Source organism: Calidris pugnax, unplaced genomic scaffold, assembly GCF_001431845.1.
Source record: "Calidris pugnax isolate Ruff unplaced genomic scaffold, ASM143184v1 scaffold1, whole genome shotgun sequence".
In the NCBI taxonomy this organism is placed as follows: Eukaryota; Metazoa; Chordata; class Aves; order Charadriiformes; family Scolopacidae; genus Calidris; species Calidris pugnax.
The window spans coordinates 6,964,530-6,987,848 of NW_015090800.1; the positions used below are offsets into that span (position 1 = coordinate 6,964,530).

Below are 23,319 nucleotides of genomic sequence, written 5' to 3' on the forward strand. Positions count from 1 at the left end.
CCAGTTGCCCGAATACTTCTTTGTAGCAACAGAGTTGGGTACTTGTAGGTATCTTAAGGGCTCAGTTACTTAAAGCTCAGCCCCAGTTTGACCTGTCAATGCTTTAAAACTCTGGCTGGAAAAAGTTAAACTATTCAATGTTTGGTCAAAAAGGATGACAGTAAAATCCCAGTATGCATCAAATCAGTTGTTGCAGTTGTGACAAACCTGTCTGTCTGTGTGGAGGCAGGATGGAAACACCCTTGGGACCAGCCAACTGCCAGGAGGAGAGATGAGGGCTGGGGACAGAACCCCTGTGAACCTGGAGGAGGGTGGCTGTGAGCAAGGGCTATGTGCTGCTTCATAGCCCAGGTCTCTGGGCTAATATGTTTGGCCAGAAATTCACCTGAGGCGGCAGAGGTTTTTGCTTTATAGATTTTTACCTTGGTGTGTTAAAAAAAATAAATAAAAAATGTGTAGGGCAGGTGGTGGGTGCTTGCTGTTCATTACCAAATAACAAGAGGCCAAGAGACAAATGTGCCAAGCCCTAATGAGACAGATCCACAGGGAGACAAAAGGATCAGTGACCACCTTGAACTGATTTGAAATAGTATTTCTGGAGATCTGTGCATTTGGGAGGATTGAATGGGAAGGGGAGGGTAGAGAGGAAGCATCTGAATTATTTGGGGTTTTCTGTTGCTTTCTCTTCAGTAGCTTTGGCTGTTCCACAGTGCTGGCTTACTTAATGATTCATACTCATTGCTAATTTATATTCTCTACAAAAGCCTCTTATGCTAAATATCTTGAATCCTAGTCACCCTCTGACATATTTTATTGCATTTCTGATCTGGAGGACAGATAATATTATTTGTGCCCGTGGTTGTTATTGCATGCATATCTCCCAGCCTGATCTGGAGGTGAGAATCAAAGTTGTTTGGAAATAGCACCTGGCTGCTGCAGGAACTTTGTGATAATGAATTTTGCAAAAGAAACCCAAATTTTAATATCTGAAGGCTGAACTGAAAATTTGAGCCCAGTCTTATCTACCAGTGTAATTTTAAATCTTCTCAGACTTGTTTACCATAATTGCTAGCTCTGGTGCAAAAGGCCTTTCAGTGCTTGGTCCTCTGCCTCCAAGTCCTGTACTAGGGCTGCTAGTGTTAACCCTCTGCCACCTGGCAGTAGCAAACACCTGCAAATGAAGAGAATGGTTAGATAAAACACCAACCCGCAAACCTCTGCAGACAGCATGGCTCCTGAATCCCGTGGAAACTTCCAGATATTTCTATTGCATGATCTCATCCTGAACTGGGGTTTCTTCATGTGTGCGTGGTGCAAGTGATGAGCCTGGCACTGGGGAGGAGATGGTGGAGCGCTGACTGGCAGGCTAAGTGTGGTTTGAATCGCTCAGCTGCTCCTACAGCCCTCTTCAGTCCAGCCTGCTGCTCAGCAATTGCTCTGAGGTATCAAAATATGCTCTGCAGCCACTGTTTGAGCCACCCTCTAGCCAAACTCAGCAGTTTTAAAGCCTCTGAGGGTCTCTTGTGATGCTTACCAGCTGTGGAAGGCGGTGGGGTTTTTTTTTTTTGCTTACTGCTTTAGTGCCTCTGTGCTCTTAGCCCGCAACCTGACTGAAAGGACAGAGAGAAGGGATGATAAAGCTCAGTCAGTGAATTAATTTTCAAAAACACATCTTTCAGAATGCTACCTGTCCGCGTAACCTTCGCCATTTTGGAAATATTTATTTACAATCTCCCTGAATTGCCACTTCAATTTTTTGAAGGTTTCCACTCTAATTTTGTTCTACCCATAGTGAAACATCAGCTCCTGCAAGACAACAGTTTGCTCTTAGATGCTTCCATGGTTGCTTTAGACAAGATTTGGTGTGTTTGAAATGAGGTGTTGATATATGCAGTAAGGATAATTATGAACATAAGTGGTAAGAAAACAACATATTTGGTCTAAATATGAAGATTTAAAAATCCTTATTGGATGAAGTAGAATTTTGTTGTTGCTTTATTTTCCATGCCTGCATATATCTATCTTGTGATAACTTACAATGAAACATAGGACACTAGTTTTGTTTTTGTAAGTAGCATCTAGCACATAGTGAGAACTGCTTTCTGTTACAGTGGTCCAGCTAGCAGCAATTAAGAAAACTTCCTGAGTTTCCCACCCTGGTTCCCCCTCCCAATGTCCATACTTTTAGTTGTGTTGGCTATTCCAAATGAGATACCGTTTGTGTTATAGGCCAAACAAACCTTTCTATTGTAAAATTTTCTCTACTTCATCTTCCCTGTCATCTTACAAACATTTTTTTTTAAATTAGGCTAGTATTGGTAACTTGTGTCAATGATGAAAGGCTTTCCAAACTACTTAATGTCTGGGCTGCATCAAGAGAAGTGTGTCCAGCAGGTCATGGGAGGTGATTCTGCCCCTCTACTCTGCACTCGTGAGACCCCACCTGGAGTGCTGTGTCCAGCTTTGGAGTCCTCAACACAAGAAGGACATGGAGCTGTCGGAACAGGTCCAGCAGAGGGCCACGGAGATGATCAGAGGGATGGAGCCACCTCCCCTATGAGGACAGGCTGAGAGACTTGGGGTTGTTCAGCCTGGAGAAGAGAAGGCTCTGGGGAGATCTCATAGGAGTCTTCCAATATCTGAAGGGAGCCTACAGGGGAGTCAGAGAGGGACTCTGTCAGGAAGTGAATTGACAGGACAAGGGGTAATGGTTTTAAATTGGAAGAGGGGAGATTTAGATTAGATCTCAGGAAGAAATTTTTTACTATGAGGGTGGTGAAGCACTGGAACAGGTTGCCCAGAGAAGCTGTGGATGCCCCATCCCTGGAGGTGTTCAAGGCCAGGCTGGATGGGGCTTTGAGCAACCTGGTCTGGTGGGAGGTGTCCCTGCCCATGGCAGGGGGGCTGGAACTCTATCTCTAAGGTCTCTTCCAGCTCTGACCATTCTATGATTCTATGATGATTTTCATCATCAGTAATTTTAAACGACCCATTAATGTGCCAAACGGTCATTGCCACAGAGACCAGCTTCAGGGTGGGTAAGACTGCTCTGGGGAAGGGATCTGCAGAAAAAAAGGGCCGATGAGAAGCTCTTTTGGGGGGCTTTTTGAAGTTGGGACAAGTCCTCTGCTTGTCCTGGGGCTGACAGCTGATGGGTGGTGCGGCTGAGGGAGCCTGGGTAGGGCCACCACCCCTCCAGGTTGATCAAGCCACTGGGTTATAAGAGGCCTTGGGAGGAGTAGTCCCTGTGCACAGAGTGGGCACCCAGTGCTTGTGTGTGTGACCCAGAGGGTGCCTCAGGAGGCTGCAGTCTGTACGGCAGGGCGCTGAGCCTCTACTGGGGTATGAGGTAAGGTCAAGCCCTCCAAGTGGCCAGAGGACTAGCGGGCTCATCCCAACTCGAGTAGCAAGGTGTCAGTTGCTTGCAGAGATCCAGCCATGGTTGCTCCCTGGTGGAAGGCTGTTGTTAGAAAAGCTGGGGGCACCCAGGCAGAGGCCCCAGGCAAACACACGGGCGTCCAGGCCTCTGGCTGCAGAGAGTGACTGGGGTATGAGGTAAGGTCAAGCCCTCCAAGTGGCCAGAGGACTAGCGGGCTCATCCCAACTCGAGTAGCAAGGTGTCAGTTGCTTGCAGAGATCCAGCCATGGTTGCTCCCTGGTGGAAGGCTGTTGTTAGAAAAGCTGGGGGCACCCAGGCAGAGGCCCCAGGCAAACACACGGGCGTCCAGGCCTCTGGCTGCAGAGAGTGCCGGAGCCTAGCACTTGCAGTGGAGGGTAGTGGAGACCACACCTGTGTCAGATGTGAACAGGTGAATGACCTGCTCATCCTGGTGGCCCAGCTGAAGGATGAAGTGGAGAAGTTGAGGAGCATCAGGGAGTGCAAGAGAGAGTGGCTGATAGGCCTGTTCCCTGAGAGTAAGGGAACAGGTTGAGGCCACACATAAATCGGAGGACCCCCTCCCCTCATGTCACCATGCAGTAGGAGGAGATCTCAGAGAAGAAGGGGAATGGAAACAGTTGAGGAGCATCAGGGAGTGCAAGAGAGAGTGGCTGATAGGCCTGTTCCCTGAGAGTAAGGGAACAGGTTGAGGCCACACATAAATCGGAGGACCCCCTCCCCTCATGTCACCATGCAGTAGGAGGAGATCTCAGAGAAGAAGGGGAATGGAAACAGGTCCCTGCTCGGGGAAGCAGGTGAGTCCCTTCCCAGTTACCCTTGCAGAACAGGTAGGAGGAACTGGCTGTTGGAGAGGAGGAAAGAATACCCAGGCTAGAGAAGTCAGAAAGAACAAGTCACCGTAGACCCAGCATTGCTACAAGCTCTACAAGGAAAAGCAAATGGGTCATTGTTGTGGGTGACTCTCTACCGGGGCGGGCAGAGGGACCAATATGCCACCCTGACCCACTTCCCAGGGAAGCCTGCTGCCTCCCTGGGGCACAGGTCAGGCATGTTGGACAAACTTCCAGCCCTAGTAAACCCCTCTGATTATTACCCCCTTCTAGTATTTCAGCTGGGTAGTGATGAAGTGGGTAGAAGGAGGCCAAAATCAATTAATAGAGATTTTAGAGCTTTGGGATGGCTGCTTAAGGGATCAGGAATGCAAGTTGTGTTCTCCTCTATCCCTTCAGTGGCAACCATGAATAAGGAAATTCATAAGAAGAGGCAACATGTCAACTCATGGCTCTGAGACTGGTGTTACTGGCAAGGCTTTGGGTTTTTTGAGCATAGGCAACCGTACAAGACACCTGGCCTGCTTAACCAACTTGATCTCTTTCTGTGACCATGTGGCCCACCTTCTCAATGCAGGGAAGGCTGTGGATGTTGTCTACCTGGACTTTGTTTTTGTGTTTGTTTGGGTTTTGGGTTTTTTTGGTTGGACTTGATCTCAAAGGTCCCTTCCAATCATTAATATTCTGTGATTTTTTTCATTCAATGCAACTGTGTGCCCAAATACCTGTTTGGTGGAGGTATGTTAAATTGCAGAAGCAGGTGATATGGTTCATTTGTGCATGCATTCAGTTTATTTAAAAATTGTAATAAGTGGATGAAGCTTTATAAAATTTGTATAACTCTCAGGAAGCATTTCAAAGAAATTGCTATTATGAAACTAAAATTCATAAGCAGTCTTAAAAAAAAAATAAAATCCCACAAAAAGTAATACTTATACTTCTGGGATTAGCTAGATAGGCACTCCCTATATCCTAACCACAGCAGCGTTAGTGGATTTGGAAGCTGCAGAAGAGGTCTTATGACTTTCAGCAGGTTTTCAAGAAGGCCATTGCAGTTACAGTAACATTAATAAGGCTATGATAAGTGAGGTTAGGAAGGAAATGTGATAGCTCTTATTAGGGCAAATGAGAAAGTGGTGAAAAGAAAACAAGCTTCCCAAGACCCAAGCCTTTACTCAAGTCTGAAACCAAAGCATTAATTTTAAGCAGCTACTGACTCTGAACAGTTGTCTTGTTTAATTTTAATGTCATCTCTTAGCATCCAGTCATGCTGCAGTAGGAGTACTGGGGGGTCTTCTATCTGCAAACAATCAAGATATTTGTAGCATCTGGCAAATATTTCTTACTGGTCTGGCAAAACAAGGAGCTGTGCCATATACTGTATTGTAGAGTGCCTTTATGTGGCATTTAATTTGTTGACAGCATTGGCTGAACACCCACATAAATTTTCTTAAAAAAAAATAATGTAAATTTATTAAGGTGCATTCATGTCATAAGAAAATTGTGACAATATACTTAAGAAGTTTTCAGCAGAGTTTATTTTGGCTTCTGTTACACTTTTTATGATGTCTGTCAATGAAGCAGATAACCTACATTATGCTTAGGCGCTTAGTTAAGTGGGGAACCCCAGGTTTAGTTTGAATAGAGACTTTAAAAAGTATCTTAAAAATGTCTAGGAAAAAAAGGTCTCTAAAAATTTAAAAATGAAATTTTAGGATCCAGCAGAAAACATTCTTGCTTGAGCAAGAGAGCAAGTTGTAGTCCATCTTCTGGTTTTTGTAGAGATAACAAGGAGAGATCTTTGGATTCCAGTGGTTCATATCTCTGGCACAAATAAATGTAACTTATTAAACTAAAAAATGCCAATAAGCCCATTACTAGGTTTTCCAAGCTGTAACACAGTAATCTGCAAAAAAAAAAACCAAACCTACAGAAAAAAATGGATTTAGTGCAACATTGGAAGCACCTTACCAAGCACTTTGGTCCATTTGATTTAAAAATGAAAAAAAGTGTCTGGTACTGTGCCTGCAACTTCATGTGTGGCAAAGTATAGGTGCAACTGTAGTATGGTTGTTTCACAGGTGCAGACTGTACTCTTATGTTTTAACAGGTTGAATAGAAGCTCCTTGGAAAATGTGGTTCAATCCTTTTATAGCCTTTGTTTAACACATTATGTTAAATGTATTTGTGACTGTCCGTATGGCAGTGATAAATGGCTTATTGGATCAGAGGTCTGGGATAAATCAATAAGGAAACTTCTCCCTCAGCATGCTTATATCTGCTGATATCTGGAGGGATAGTATTGAATATCAGAGATGAAGGAAAGAACTTCCTAACTACTGGCAAACTGCTGTTTTTATCAGATAGGCAGGCAACAGTCTTGGAGGAATTAAAAAAATAAAACTAGTTTTAAACAATTTAGATGTAAAGTAGATCAGGAATCGCTTCATGTAACATCTATTAAAGAGTAAGACCCTCTTGCATATTTCAAAAAGCAGAAGTTTGGTGTAGCTAACGGAGTCTGGAAAGCTGCTCATCCAAGCAACTTCTTGTGTCAGCACCTCTTTCTGCACTCAGTAATATGAATAATTTAGTTCTTTGGTAATGTCAGTAAGAACTGTTTACAAAGCTTCCTTTACATTAACTTTTGAGTCTTTATATATGGACTTACCCTCCACATCCAAAAAAAATGTCTGTAGAGCCAAAGTCCTTCCTTAATGACAGCACTCCATAGCAGTGCAGGAGTCGCAGAGAAAGAAGCGCAGTGGTGGTGAGATGAAGTCCAGTTCACATGTTTATTCCCTGAAGTGCTGATGGTAGTGGAGGAGCTGTGGCTTCTCTCATAGCAGCTCAGGTTTTCTTCTGCACATTGCTATTCTGAATTGCTTGTGGATTATATGTTGCTGTATACTTTTAGGGTGGTTTTATGTGGTTCACAGTGATGGAATGCCACTATAATTTTTGTGAAAGATTCAGTGCAAGGTGTTGTTAGGGATTAAAGAGTATCAGCTGCCTGGCAAAAGTAGGGATATTTAATCTCATGTTTGCACTTTCCAGCTTTGAAACAGTTATAAATCTTTCCTGACTATACTCATCTGGGTAAAAAAATGTTACCAAATCCCATGTCTTGGTGCAGGAAAGGGTGATGAGTAGTAAGAGGGGGAAAAAACAAGCAGCTTTGTATTAAGGGGTGAGAATCTTGCTCAGATCTGAGTCGATGAATATTGCTTAGGGGAACAGACATGGTGGCAATGAAGCTTTCCATGGTCCTAAGCCAGAGGAGCTATGTATCTACATTGTAGTCTTCAAGCTGTGGGAAATGTGATGCCTGCCTTGAGCAGGGTTGTTTTATTGAGTAAACCTAGGTAGCCTGTGGAGATGATGTCAGTTCATCTGTCTTCTATATTCTTCTTGCCAGCATGTGAGGTTCAGGTAATTCTGCATCTGAGGCATAATACACCTTGAAAGCCTGTTGAATCCAAGTATGTTGCATGGTCAGAAGGCAGTAAGTTCTCACTCCCCAGGGTTATGAATGAAACATGATAAATGTAGTTAAAAGGATCACTTATTTGCAGACTAAACTAGCAGTGATCCCCTCTAAATAAAATGTAGGCTGGAGGCCACAAAGGTTCTCAATTTCCTACTCTGAGATTCCCAAACATGGTTCATCTTTGCCTCTGAGAACACTCAATTCTCTTCTGAGTTGAGGGTGGCTGAACTGAAGGAAAGCAGGAAAATGGAGGGCCTCAGTGACACTGCTGTCACAGGGCAGGTTCACTTTTAGCTGAGCAATGCTGATGTTGCTGAGGGAAGGGGAAACGAAGCAAAGAAGCTCACCGAGGAGCATGTCAGGGACTAAGGATGGCAGTCCCATCTCCCAGTCTAATAGCAGGAGGGCAATGACATGCTGGTGAAGAAACTGAGTGTAATTACGTGTGCTCCTTGTAACATGTCCTATTGCACCAAAAATGTCTTCCCAGGCCTTTTGAAGTAGGAGGGAATATTAAATTATGAGGAATATATTAAAAACGGGTTCTGTTATTCAAGGAAAGATTACCTGGTGACTTCCTTGTTGGGTTTTAGGGTGATGGTGGGCTCAAGATGTATTTGGACAGGTTCTTAGGTAGGGAAGGATAGGACCCAGTGGTCAAGGTTTGTTGCCTGTATCTTTGGCACAGTGAACCCAGAGGTTCTGTAGGAAAAACAAACAAACTTAGGCAGTAACTCCCTCTGCAGTGCTCTCTGTAAGGCCTCTTTTGTCCATTAGCAGTAATTAGGCAGGAAATAGAAGAGTGGAACCAAATGGAGTGCTACTTAAACATGCACAGAGGGAAACAAAACCAAAACATGGTATACGTATTTCTGCACTAATACCAGAAACCTAAGAAGTAAAATGTGGAACTAAATGCTTGCCTTTAAAAGAGATTGACATAATATGCATCTCAAATGTGGTAGGAGGATGGTAAATGCTGGGATAATGGAGTATCAAAGTACGAAGACAGAGCTGACAGAGAAACTGTGCTGTATGCTAAAGCTTAAAGTCAAGTCGGATCAGCAGCCTGCCATAAGTAGAGTAAAATCCCAGTAAGTTTAGGTATAGAAAAGAAAAATACAGCAGTAGGACTGTATTACTGCCATCAGTGTGGTTATACCACCAGTGCTATGGAGGAAGAAGGGAGAGACTATAGAGGGATAAAGTACAACAGCTGTGTTGTACCTCATCCCATGTACCTTTAATGTCTGTCTGGATTGGGTACCGGTCATATTGGTATGGAATACTGAAGCTAAACTTTAGACACTGTCAGTGGCAGCTTCATGGGGCAACTGGTGAGGGGATTTATGAGAGAACAGGCAGCATCTGGTCCCTGAGCATGTTTCAAAATGTCACGATAGAAAAGATGCTCTGGAGTAGTAACTACAGGGTATGTAAATTCAGCATCTCTGCAGGGCAACAAAAGCCAGAGGATTCCCTCACAGAAGCTAAGGACAACACTACTGAGAGCAGAAAAGGAGGATGTTTGTGTTTGCTGTGTGGGTTTGTTTGGGTTTTGGTTTCTTTTAAACAAACACTGAAAGGAGTAGTTAAGGGCCAAACATTTGTTGTGATTTAAAGACATTGCATGGGAAGCTCCAAGGAAAAGAGTATTGCCTGCCAGGAGATAAAATAAAGGAAAAGTGAAAACACTGCGGTTAATATAGCAAGGAAAAAGAGGGTTTTGAAACAAACAAACAAAAAAGACAAACAGAAAAAACCCACAAGCAACCAAAACCTCCAAAACAAATCCAAAACCACCCACAGTAAACAAACAAAAAACCCCAACAAAACAATACTGACCCAAAAGACTTATGAAAAATGAGAGGTCGATCCACATGAGGAATGTCAGAAGTAACTGAACCCTGGCAGGTGAGATTGTAAACTTGTAAAAAAGTGTAAATAAATAAAATTTTCTTTGCAAATACATTGAGAGTAGGAATACTGTCACTTATTTTCCTGCATTTCCCCAAGGGCCAGCAGACCACTGCACGGGACAGGGATTGTTTTATCTCTTTAAAAAAGCATTCAGAGGAGATAGTCATATAAAAAATAATTTGATTTTATTAACTTTTGCCTTCTCAGAGGAAAATGTTGGAGACTTAAATGCCACAACCCTCCTCTATAAGGGAGAGGGGCACCAAAGGCTTTGTCTCAGTGTCTGTAGAAGAGGTGGCTGGAAGAATAAGTAACATAGATAATAATAACAAGTCATCATGATGATTTGGTATTCATCAAAGAACTGAAAAGCTAATTGTGATAAGTAATTACTCACTTTAATATGATTCTGCACAAGAAGACTGAAAGCACGGTAAAGGGCAGGGGAGAGCCAAGGGTTTCCCAGATGACCAAAAAGCCCATTTTCTGTATCTGGGAGATTAATTGAGGTTACTTTCAAGAATAGAATTAACCTTTAGATAAATATGATGCATAGCAGAATAGCAAATACGGCTTTTGCAGCACAAAGTTATGCCTCACTTATCTATTGGAGTTCTTTGAGGCATGCAATGAATGTGAACAAAGATGACACCCATGTGATGTGATATACTTGGAGTTTCTATAGATGTTTGACAACCCCCCCCTCTTCATTTTAAAAGATAAATAAAATTTCAAGGCTTTAATGGACCAAACTTGTAAGTTTTCATATAAATTAATAATACATGAAAAATTATAAAGTGCAGCTATGAGTAAAATGGGCGAATCTCAAAGTGAAGATAAAGTACCAGTAAACTATTGCAGAGGTCTCTGCTGAACCCAGTATTGCTCAATATATTGATAAATAGCTTGGAAAAGACAGTGACTACTGAAGCGATCAAGTTGCTGATGATACTTAGGTATTCAGGGTAGTCAATCTGTGACCTGACCAAAAAATTGCAGTCAGGCTTTAGGAGTTTGAGCAACTTGGCAATAGGAGGGCAAATGAAGATCAATGTATTGATTTGAGCTGCCATTTTCCTTTCAGAAGTGATGTCTTAAGACATCATAAAAGACATTCTTGTGAAAACAGCCACTCAGTAGTAGACAACCATCCCCACCCACCCCCAAAAAACCTCCACCACCAACAAAAAACAACAACAAAACATCAAATGGTAAGAGTTATTAGTGAAGGGAAGAATAAGCAGCAGAATTCTTCACAGTGGTCCTATGTAAGGCAGTGGTGTACCCATGCCTTGAACACTGTGTGCAGTTTTGGACTCCTTTTCCTATGGTCTGCCACTTCTAAAATGATACAGCCTAACTGGAGTAGATATGGACAAGGGTGAATAAAGGCACAGAATGATTTCTGAAAGGGGAATGATGAACTACAATACAATTCTTCAGTCTGGAAAAGTGCTACCGTGGAGGTCTCTGGGTTTGTGACTGTCGGGGAGGTGATGCCTAGGGAATGGCCATTCACTATGTCCTCCAGCAGAAGAGCTAGCAGCAGCAAGCATAGCTGGTAGGCTACAGGTTCAAAGCACCTGAAAGAAATCCTTTTCTGCTCAATGTAGTTAAGTTGTGGAGCTTGTCACATGGCGCTTTGCCGCACTGTTTCACAAAATGACAGAACAGGTTTCAGAAATATTTATTGAAGGCTGTTAAATAGGGAGATGGTATTTCTAGCTCAGGAAGTCCCAGGTGTGCAAGCTAGCATGTATTCTGAGGATGCCTTTGTACATGCTTTGCTTCTTCACAAGCCGCTGCCCTAGGGTTCTGCTATTGCTGGAGGTGGAGAGCCTAGGTGGGCTTTTCCCTGGGTTGTACAGTCTTTCATATCTCACTGAAAGTAGAAAACACGTGTATGGATGGATAAATACCTGTGAATTACGCTCATGTTCTATAGATTTTGTTTTGATATTTTTTTAATAGTACTTGCAAATAAATCCTCTCATTGTCCCTTATATTTCTAAGCCTGCTTTTATAGCTGTTGCCTTGAAAGAAGCACGTGAGAGCTCTGCTTCGTTGTAGGTAAAGCAGGTAGCACTCTAGATAACATGTTGACCTAAAGTGAACCCACCAAAGGGTAGACAGGATCACAGATAAGTGAAAAGTTAATTAAATGCTGTTTTGTTTGGGGTTTGTTTGCAGTAATGCAAACGGTGTAATGGGTTGGCTTTTTTGGATCCTTGATCTGTCAGCACTAGGATACATCCAACTAGGATGACTGAGGGGAGTGTGAAAGTGGAAATGGGTGGTGAGGACGACTGGGGAAGGCTGTTCATGGAAGTGGCCTTTGCTTGGCTTAGACTGTCAAGCTGTGCAACTTGGCATGCTCATGGAAGGCAAAAAAGTCGGATTTGTTCAATCAAAATTGATTTGCTTTTTGGAAACTGGTATAAAATTACAGGTAGAGTTTCATAAATCTATGTAATCCTGTTAGCTAACAGATTAGCTTGCATTAGCAAATAATATCTTTAAGTTAAAATGTTGCTAACCAAATTATAACTAATGAAGAGTTTTTTCAGCAGTTTTACAATAGGAATTATAAGAAGTCATTTATAGCTTAGGATGCAGATACTTTGTTGTGTCTGTATTGCCAGAGGGCTCAGAAACCTCACGAAGGCTTCTGAAGAAGCCTTTCATGTTCTTCCATTGAGAATGTGACCTGGCAACTGTTTAAGAGCTAGACTCTTTAAATGATTTCTATTTTGGGTGTTTTCAGGGCAGAGCAGAAGAATAAGGCTGGTACCAGGAAATACAGGAAGAGACAGGCCATTTGCTTCTTATAAAATAACATTCCCCACTGCCTGGGGTCAGCTCTTGGCTCCCCAGCATTCGTATCAGCTGCAGATGGGATGGGGAGCGTAATCTGTGCATCGCCCTCTTGGCCTGAGGGGTGGTGACTGAGAAAGAGAAGCTCCTCTGAGGATGAGTAGGGGATGATGAAGGCTCAGATAATGGAGGTTCGCTGGTTAGCCAGAAGAAAAGTTGCGCAATCTGCTGAATTGTTATAATGGTTAAAGAAACCCTGTGCTCAGTTAACACACACTGAGCAGTGTGAGAAGCAGCTTTAAATAATGCAGATGTTGCCAGCAGCTAATTAGGAATGTTGATCTATGAATTGGTGGGGTTTTTAATAGCAAAGTGTTTTGCAGTACAGCCTTGAAAAGCATATTGCCTTCCCTCAAACGTATGTTAAGTCTGTTTCCGTTGGTGGATCTTTGTCTTTCTTTTCTGACCTGTATCAATTTTTCCTGCTATCTTCCTAGAGCACATAAGAATTGGTATTTGTGGTCCCTAGTGATTTTGAGTACTGGAAACTGGCCTGTACAGGGTATGTATGTGTAAAATGGATAAGCCTATTTTTGAGCATACCTAATCACCATAATATCTTTCCTTTCAAAGGAAAACAATTCAAATAATACGTATTTCTTTAAAGAGCATAACTCTTTGTTTTAAAGAATTTGTTAGAAGTTTGACAATTTTTACTTAAAGGGGATATCTTATGATGAGGCCTACAGAAAAAAATATTAATTTTCCAGGTTTAAAATAATCATTATAGTAATTCATAACATTAATATTCCCAGTAGCTAATCCTTAACATGTAATCAGCTTTGTAGCGGTTTTTCACTAATTCTCTTAGTCTAGTTTTGTATATATTTAATTGAGCTGGCATGGCTAATTCAATTTCTTTTTATCAACTCTACCCATGGCAAAGGGCTGTGAAGCTATTTACATTGTTGAGCTGGAATGTGAGGGAGACCCTTCCCTCTCCATAAATCGATCGGTTCCTTTAATGCTGCAAGGTGCCCTGAAATCCGTTATTTGTGCCGCAAAGTACATCCTGATTGAATTACGCTGCTTACATTTCTGCCTATGCAAGCTCTTTTGTTCCTCTTCAGCTCTCCTACAAAACTACTAGAAATGTTTTCAGGTTTTGCTTTTTCTGTTTCCCCTTCAATTTGCCATGATTTTATTTATTTATTTTTAATCTTGCGGTTGCATCTAAAAGGGGAAAAAATATTGAAGGGTGGTGTGGCAGGAGGTACCTGATTCCTGCTAAGCTCCTTCACGTGCTAGATGGAAATCCATGCATTGCACGTGACCACAGTTAGGTGAAGTTCATAGCTTAAACTATTACCATGATGTAATAACTTGAGGGGATGCTGTTGTGAGGAGCAGAACCCTGCCTGTTGGGAGCCAAAGCAGCTGGAGGAAGTATCCTTGTAGTGCCTGGGTGTTAGTACTGAAATCCTTGCTGGGACCTGCCTGCTTGACTGGCTACTTGTAGCATCATTGCTCTTCCTGGAGAGGGTGGAAGGGACTTGTTTATTTTTATATGTAACGTAAGTTTGAAACGTGCCAGGAAGGTTGGAAACAATTAAAGCTCTGAGGAATTAAAGAGCAGGAGTGAAGACTGATACTGCATTAGATGGATTCTTTTTGTGTTTGTTTTTTGTGTTTTTTTGTTTTGTTTTTTAAATTACATTTAAACTTCCTTTCCCATAGAAGCACTGTGACTCAACTTCATAAATTGTGAAGGATAGAAATTGTTTAGAGAATCTTCTTGAATAAAGGTTCTTCTTTTATGATGAGTAAATTCATTTCCCTGTAGGTGTTCTGGCTCTCTGATGACCCAGACAGACTTTTGTAGAAAAGATTTCAATTCTTTTCCTGTGTTCACATCAGTGAAAAAAGGAATAGACTCTTTGAAACGCCTGAGTTGTGAAACAAAATAGGGACAAATCTAACTGACATAACTAAAATGAAGAGGTATAGTGCATCTGAGGATCTTTTGGTACTGTCTTCTATACAGGCATGAAAAAAACCAACCCAAACCAAAGTACTAAAGCATTTTCAGATTACCTCAGGTTTTAAGTGTTCGGAAGCAGAGATGGTACTTTGGAAAACTATTGCATGCTTTAGGTGTGGGGGGTGTTGTTGGTTTTGTTGTGTTTTTTTTTTTTTTCTGAGAAAAATAATTGCACATGAAGTAATGAGTAAATTGGTATAAATGACTCGATAAAATAGCTTGTGTTTTTTTTTTTCCTAAACATAACAAAAAAAAAGTGGTTGTCATACATAGGATTGGAGATCTTATGCTTGGAGCATAAACTCTTTAATGTGAATCTCCCGTATAGAATCTTCAGTTCAGTGATAATGTAGCTATTTGGATAGCTTTTAAGCAGCAAAATAGAAATCTTTTGTATCTGTTTTCTAAAGGGGAAAGTTACAGCAAAAACTCCTGGAATCAGTGAAGTTCTGATGTCTACAAGGCTTTCTTCGCTTGAGAGCATTTGCCATTTAAAAAAAAAAACCTCCAGCAAACAAAATCACCCCAAAAACTTCCCTGTTAAATCTCAAAATCCATGTCCTCTACATGAATATGTGCTAAAGCTTGACTGCACTTGACTATTAATCTTAAAAATTATTTTTCTGCATGATTATTTCTGAAGAAAGTAGGACAGTTTATGAATGGTGTAGTTTTTTATGTATGTATAATTTTTAGTAGAACTACATTTGCACAGTTGACTTCACTCAAAGAGGCAATGTATGTAACCCACTACATCCTTCATTTTGGTGATCTGGCAAAGGTCTCTATACTGACAAATCTTTTTTTTTTTTTTTCATCTCCAGGCTTTTATCTGTTTGCAGCTGGATAAAGCGCAAACAAAACAAAGTAATCCTTATTTGTAGTGGGGCATTGTCCACAAATAGAGCATTCTGAGCCATAGAATAAGGCAGGTTACTATTTTAGAAAAGATACAGGTTTGGCAGGAGGTTTTTGTCTGAAGGAAAGTTGTATGGTTTCTATATAAAGTTCCCGGCTTTCTGAATCTGACAGATGGGTGTGTCATTTTTCAGGATTATGACTCATCTCGTATATTCTAACTATAGTTATAACATTTTTTGAGAGGCGTTTCATAATTTATTCACTGACAGGAGTCTTTGCAGCTGTCTGCAAGATGAAGATTTTCTCAGCACTTAAAAGTGGGGCAGCGACTTCCTCTTTAAGTGGGATCATGCTCAGGGGCCAGCTCTGGATTTAGAAAAAAAGGTAGATGGACAAAGGTGCATTACTGTGGCTTTTTTCATTGTGTTAGCTTTCCAAACCTGCTGAGGTTTGCAGAGGAAGTCAATGAGAAGGAGTAGTGTGTCAGAAACATGGGGGAGGAAGAGGGGAATAGCCTCATACATCGTACTGAGGTTTATGAAATTATTCACCATGTTTTTTGCTTAATGAGCTCATGTACTTGCAGTTATGGTATAAAAGGCAAAGATGATGAATAACCATGAATGTTGCAACTTTCAAAACCTGCCCAAAAAACAATTAATACATCTTGGTATGGTTGCGTCCCCAAAAATGGTGTTTGTAACATCTCTTTTCCTTATTGGAAACATGATTCTATTAATCATGATGATACAAGGAAGTGTGAGGTGGGAGATAAGAGCTGGCTGTGATTGAGGGAGGGAAGAAATGGGACAAGAGTTTGTTCCTGTCCTACAGGGAATGGGGAAGAAGAAAAGAGGAAGAAGATATTTGGGGTTCATTGAAGGAATCTAGTAGGAAAACCTTTTGCCACCAGAATTTCCTCAATCACGCCGTTCAGTTCTCATTTTGTGTCTGCAGTTTGGTAACAGAAATAATCCACCTCTCCTGAAATCAGTGGGAACATGGTGAATGTTCAGCATATGATTTAAAGTGGGCAACCTTGACACATATATACAATGGGCATAGTTAGCCATTTGCATTTTTTTTTAGGAAAAAAAAATAATTGTATTTGACTCGCATAGTGAGAAGTGATGGGGGGAAGAATAAAACCACATGAGCCTTTGAAATGGGCTCTGAAATGTTGATTTAGTGCTGCAGCACTTTGTTCTGTTGCTCCTGCAGTTCTCCCAGCTTTGCCTGCTTGCTTAGGCCGTGCCTGCTACATTGAGGTGTCTACACAATGACTGGAATTAGGCATGACCTGTTTTCCTCTTAGTGCTAATAATGTTAGTGGCTGCCCTTGAATGCAGAATTTTAAACACCTTTTGTTGCTTGAAAAAACAAAACCCCCCTTCCTAATGATATTGACTATTGTACTCCATGACCCTGAGTGTAGTTTACTGTATAACAAAGAGGTATTTTGCTTCCAGATGACAGCATAGAGCAACATTAGTGGAATCAATATCACATTAAAGATTCAGGCTCCATTAGGTTGATACGACAGATTATTTTCTCCAAGTGCTGACATCAGGCTTGGTTACGTCCATTCCTGGATCTTTACGAGGTAGCAATAGAGCTGACTCAGCCCTACTGAGAACTTCAGTCTCTGAGGAGATCCTCCCCTGTGCCTCCTCCCTCTCAGTGTGGTCACCCAGTTATCTTCAGGGAGGCTGCAGCCAGTCCTGTGGCCATTGGGATGTCTTAGCACTGGAGTCTGTCCTGGGCTTGGTGCTGGCCGGGATGCTCAAGGCGGTCCTTGTAGGCCTTGCCAGGTGGCTGAGTTATCCAAAAGGGGAAGGTAGGTTGGAAGTGGTCCCATCACCAAGGGGAAGGATGATGTTGGGGAGGTCAACAGGAGAAGGGATTTCTTCATTGTTGTTTCTGTAATGACTTGCATGATAAGGTGTGGTGCAATAGCTGGGTACTGGAGTGGGATGAAAGAGCCTCGGCTTTGCTCCTTGGTTATGTCTCTGGCTTAGTTTGTGGCCTTGAGCAATTTGCTGTCAACTTTCCCCAGAGGTAAATTGGGAAAACAATGCTTATTTATCTTTTTATACTGCTTTGAGATGCCCAACAGAAAGGTGGGGAGTATTATTACTCATAGACTTTGTTCTTTTTTCCATTTCTCTTATTAATTTTTGTACATTAAATGTTAACATCTCTTAATCTGGAACAATTAATTTCTCATTTTAAAGATGATGTTGCTTTCTGCTTGCCAGATTATTGGTTTAATGATGGTTATACCAGTATGCTGATGGAGAGGCTACATCAAAGGAAAATGACAAAATGATTTGAATTTTGAAGGCACAATGTTTACTGCGTTGTATGCAGTGGCTGGTAGGAAGGGACTTCCCTTATTGAATATTCTGTGTTTCTAGGAAACTGTTGGTCTCCACTAACACAGCTCCTTCAAAGCTCAGGAGTAAAAATTTGCAAAGTTGTTTATGCAGTTAAAAAGTTTTCATAATTACTTTAGCACGTCTTGTAAAGCTTTATCAAGTAGGGAGGTAAGGAGACGGTTTGTAAAAGCAGCTGCATAACTTGTTTATCTACAAATAAGATCAGTTATTTAAGTTTCTAACTATAGATGTAGATTGTATAACTATACTCTTGGTATTTAATTTTGGGTACGTCATTAGACAACATCACTTCAAAATGTGATTTTAAAATGTCTAATCAGCTATTCCTCCTTCAATTCAATTCTCCATCAATGCGGAATTGCATCTTCCCTTCGCTAATGAAGTAAATAAATCGATACAAATTACTTGAAGTCATAAAGTCTACTGAGTTATAAGCTCATGCAACACCATGAAGCCCACAAATGCATCATTTTAGTGCCCCCACTCTGGTTTATGAAGCAGCAAATTGGTAGGGGAGGTAATAAGGCTGGCAGGAAAGTTATCAAGGCACAATTTCCCTTCTGGAGTAATCCTTTTTGGACTTTTTTCTGCTGTTCCCCTGGAATGTGCTCTATAGGCTTCCCAGCCACTCCCATCCTTCTCCCTCAGGAAGCGTATGAGCCAAGGCTCCCAGGTCCAGTGGTGGTATCCATGTGGACTTCCCAGTGCTCTGTGCTTCAGGCCTCTGCTCCTGCTGCCTGAGTCCTGAGATGCTGGAGCTGCTGGGAAGTGGGATTGGCGGTGTTGTTTCCCTCCTCTTCTTTTGGACACTTCCATCACTTCCTACTTCTGCTGCCCTCAGTATCTTTCGTTTTGAAAAGGGATTACTTCTTTACAGAGACAGGGATTTAACAGTCAGAAGGAAGCAGGTGACCAGTCATCATTATATACTATAAATGATATATGAAGTATATGTATATATGTAATTTTTAGAAGTAATAATATACAATATTGGTAAAATTATAGATAATATATATGTGTAAACCGTGTATGGACTACATATATGTATGTATACATACATATGTACATACCTATATACATGCATGTGTGTATATTGATAGATGAAAGGTTTAAATCCTGTGCAGAAGAGGATTAAAACCAGCTCAAATGAAGACATTCTGAATCTGATGTAACTGTCATTTTATTATTACTGATGTGTTTATTTTTCAGTGGAGCCTGGAGGTTCTGTGCGAGATTATAGCACTGTATAAAATACATAGTAATCTCTTTAAGACAGGAACTGAATAAACAATGTGAAATGAAGGTAGAGGATGAGCAAACACAGAAAAGATACCTGAACTCTTCTGGTTGCATTTGTGTAGCTAAAAGCATTAGCTTCTCAAAATCAGGATGTGACATAATCGTATGTTGTTATGAGCAAAAACATGATGTTAGCTCATAACTTATTAGATGAGAACTTTTGGTGATCTTTAGTTGATTGTGTTTGGGGTTATTCTTAAATTCATTAAAATTGGTAAAAATTCTCTGTTGAAAACAATTGTTCTTTTTTTTTTTTTAATTTGAATTGCTTCTCAGTAGTGGAAGAAACTAATGTTGTGGTTTTGGAGAGCAGTGTGTTGCTTTATCGATATGTCTGGTTGTCAAGATTAAATCAGTGGGAATTACACAATGCTCTGGGAAACTTACAGCTAGAGGTAATCAAGCAGAGACCAAAAACCTCCCTTAACAGTTGCACACCTGCGTAAGGAGGTGGTGCAAAGCTGGAGGTGGAGCCCAGCAGTGTGGCTGTGGCAGTGCACACTTGTTCTGCTAATTGGTCTGACTGAACTCAGGTGGATTTCAAATTATGTCTCAATCAGGTCAGTGGCAGAGCTGTGAAGGAAACTGAATTTTCAGTTTCATTCATTTAGTAAGCTTCAGCTTGATCCATCCAAGAAATAGTTGGGAGCTCAGTTTGTCTCAAGGTGTTGTGATTCACAAAATTATTTGATAGACTTGTCTGAAGGCAATTTTTCATTGCACTTAGTATGATACGTGCTTAACAGAGCTTGTGCTGTGACTGCTGAACTGCAGCAGCCCTACTCAGCCTGTCTGCTAAGGAGCTGTTGCCTCCTCTAATTTAAATTACAGATTTTGTTTCCTAAAATGGATGTTCCCTTCCTTCCTAGGGCATGGCTTTATTTTGGAAGGAGTTGGTAAGAGATGCTTGTGTTTGACTGCCCTTTGAGTTTCTTCCGTGATGCAACCTAGTTTGCAATATAAAAGTCACTTCCATGGCCTTTTGTACCTTATCACAGAAACCATAACAAAAAACAAATCAGAAAGAAATGCTCATTTACTGGACTCTGATCAAGAAGAGGAAAACCAGCAGGTGATGCAAAGGCAATCACTTACCACCTGCCACCAGCAGACCGATGACGAGCAGTGGCTACCTTGGGCAGAATGTCTTCCAGTTTTATCACAGCCTGATGTTATGTGGTCTTGGGGTATTCATCCGTTGGGCCAGCTGGGGTCATCTGCTCCAGGTGTGTCCCCTCCCAGCTTCTTTCTTGCCCACCCCACTTGCTGGGAGGACAGAGTGGGAAGCAGAGGAGGCCTTGGCACTCTGCAAGCACAACTCAGCAATTGCTAAACCAGTGGTGAGTTATCAAAGCTGGTTTAACCACAGATCTAAAACCCAGCACCCCATATGGGCTGCTGTGAAGAAAACCTACTGTATCCCAGCTGCATTCAGTACACCACGATATGATTAATTTGAAGATACAAATTGCATCAGCATCTGTGAGCTAGTATTTAATTGAAGGCAATTTTTAACATTCTCTAACTTTCATTTCATTTACTGTAACTGCGGGTAGAAGGTAGAAAATAAACGCTTGATTTCTTTTCTGTTGCTCTCTGAACTAGAGTACTGGGGAAAAGTAAATGTATGGAATACAAAGAAGAAATGATTCCTTTTAGTAGAGTCAAGCTTTATACATATATTTCCAAGCATGCAACTTTAATAGCTGGAATATTTTTTCACTTGTGCTATCTTAAGTGCAGCGAAACTGTTCATTGCCACAACTGAAATGTCCATATGCAGCATATCTAACAAACAAATTTGGTTCAGATGGCTTTGTAAATGAATTTTATGTGGAATGGATCAGATGAAGGAGCCCTGTAACACCTTCCTCAACACTATATTAATTCACCAGGACATGAGTTTACCACATGTACGCGCACATAAAATGAGACTCTTTTTCTTGAAGTACACTCCGTTCATGATAACACCTAATATATTGTGTTTCAGTGACAGCTTTAGTGGGACTCTGTTTCCACTCTTCAGTTCTCTGATGACTGTGGATATTACAGCGCTCTGCATGCTTTAACCAAGAAGTTACATTGGTCTTGGTCTGCTTCAGTGGTTAGACACTGAATAAGGATTAAATTGGAGTTTATTGATGCAGAGGATATAGTGCTGTGTTCAGCAGCTGGATAAACATCTGTTTAGAGAATTGAAAGTAATGTTTTCTGGGAGCCGCCAATAACTTTTTCTCCCCTTTGTCCTTGTTTCTATTGCAATAGGAAAAGGAATTTGCATAAAGTTTCAAAAATTTAATGTAAGTTCAGAATTCGTAAATTGAGATTGGAGGGTAAAGTTACTGATCTTTGTAGATTTAAATTTGATTTCAATCTGTCTTTCTATAGATGATCTTAAATGTAGCATGCACTGTGTCAAAGGAATCATACCACTTCATTCGCTCCTTCTGTTATTTATGCACACTCTTATTTCTGTCTAGCCACATCTTTTTTTAGGCTGTCCTAAGATGAATGGATAATTTTATTTGAAGAGCAGGGGGAAAATATTGTTTGTATTTAATTTAAGCTCTTCAAGAGAAGGCTGTTACCTGGGGAAGCAAGAGTAGGTGGATGGAAGGGAGGAGGTGTACTTTAACACCCCTCTCAGGGATTCACTGCCCTGTCAAATCAGGGATGCAGAGCAGGCTGATGCTCTGGCTGCAAGAATCTGTTCTCTGTATCTGTTCCTGCCTTGTCCTTCCCTGTGTTATTCTGCTTACGTGGATTCCTCCTGTACAAGTGTTGTGGGGGGTGTGCGCGTGTTCATGGGATTCCATCTCTTCTTGGGAATACCACGGGAGGATATAATGTCTGCCGTGGCCACTGCAGGGTTCTGAAGAATAGTTCTGTAGGGGGGTCTTCAATATAAATTTGGGGAAGTTGTACCTTGGTGGCTGGACCTACAGGTTGACTGAGGCAGGGAATCTATAGTTGAGTAGTCTACCATCTAGCAGACTTTCTACCATTTCCCCTGTTTAAATAGTGAAGAATAGAAGTTACATAGGAAATACATCATTGATCTAATAATTTTCATCAGCAAAAGAAGTAACATGCTACAAGGTGAGGAAAAACAAATTCAGGGCTGCTGGAGATATGGGCTTACCATTCTAAAGGGTCTTGGGAGCATGCACTATGACAGTTTGCATTCTTCTAGATGGTACTGCAAGTCATTTAAGAAAAAATGGTCAGCTTTTTTTTTTACTATGTCTAACTAGTTCAGTATAACCATGTAAAAATCCCTTGAAATAGGGGCTGGTCATGCATCTACTAAAACAAATGGAGAGTGAATCTCATAAGCAAAATCTTCCCTTATTTGCACGTTCTTGGCTTTTTTCATCTTAACTTTCATTGATAATTGATTTTGACAAGCATATGCAGGAAGCAAGTCATGATGAAATCAATGCCTTGACACATTATCAGAAACTGTTTATGATACATCCAGGTTTCTTAAACTGGTATTTGAGTCCTATGGAAAGATGGGAAGATGCGTTCACACAATTCATGGGTGAGTTAGACTGAGAAATTTAACCTGTTTAGGTCCTATTGCTGAGAAGTGACTTCTTGTTTCTCTGCCATCTGTTATAATTACTATGCTTTTCCATGTGGCTGGAAGAGGCTTGTTTTTCTAATTCCAGTTTCATAAAGAGGTTCCATTACTTTTTCAAATCTAATATCTATGAGGAGCTGTTCTTCCTGCAATTACAAGCTTTTAAAATGTTAATCTTTCAAGCTTTCCTCTTCTTTCCTCTGCAGTCAAGTTCGTTGCTTTAATTCTTGGCAATTAACTGGTTTATTAGCAAGCTCAATGCATGCCCTTAATTCCTGTCAAAGCAGAAACGGTCGTTGATTTAAAGCTGTGATGGCAAATAATAAAATCGATGGGAAGTCATTCCTTCTAAATGAAGATGTATGGTAGACTTGCTTGGATTTATCTTTTGGGACAGCCAATAATGATGTTCCTCTATGCCTCCAAGTAAGTTTGAGATGGTCAAGTAAGGAAACATAAAGAAAAATTCTGTGGGGCTTCCTCTCTCAGAAGTCCTGTCTAGTATTCCAATAGCTTTCAAGGAGTAACATGCCACGCTCCCACCCCCTCATTGGCTGTACCTCTGAGGATAGCTTCAGAGGACATAAAGGAGGTAGAGCCTGCCTTACTGTCTCAAGTGGTTTGGCAGTTATTTTAGGCTTAAAATAAAAACTTGACTCTTGAGTTTTTATTATTTTTC

The 23,319-nt window shown here is 41.1% G+C and overlaps 1 protein-coding gene across 1 annotated transcript in view; it reads left to right on the plus strand.

Annotated features, from left to right (window-relative positions):
• Positions 1-4,164: 4,164 nt before the first annotated feature.
• The window catches only part of BICD1 (bicaudal D homolog 1 (Drosophila)), a 145,126-nt gene continuing 125,971 nt past the window's right edge, over positions 4,165-23,319 (plus strand). Inside the window, exon 1 of the mRNA XM_014937227.1 lies at positions 4,165-4,194. Coding sequence (XP_014792713.1) covers positions 4,165-4,194 — 30 coding nt within the window. The remainder of the gene's footprint in view (positions 4,195-23,319) is intronic.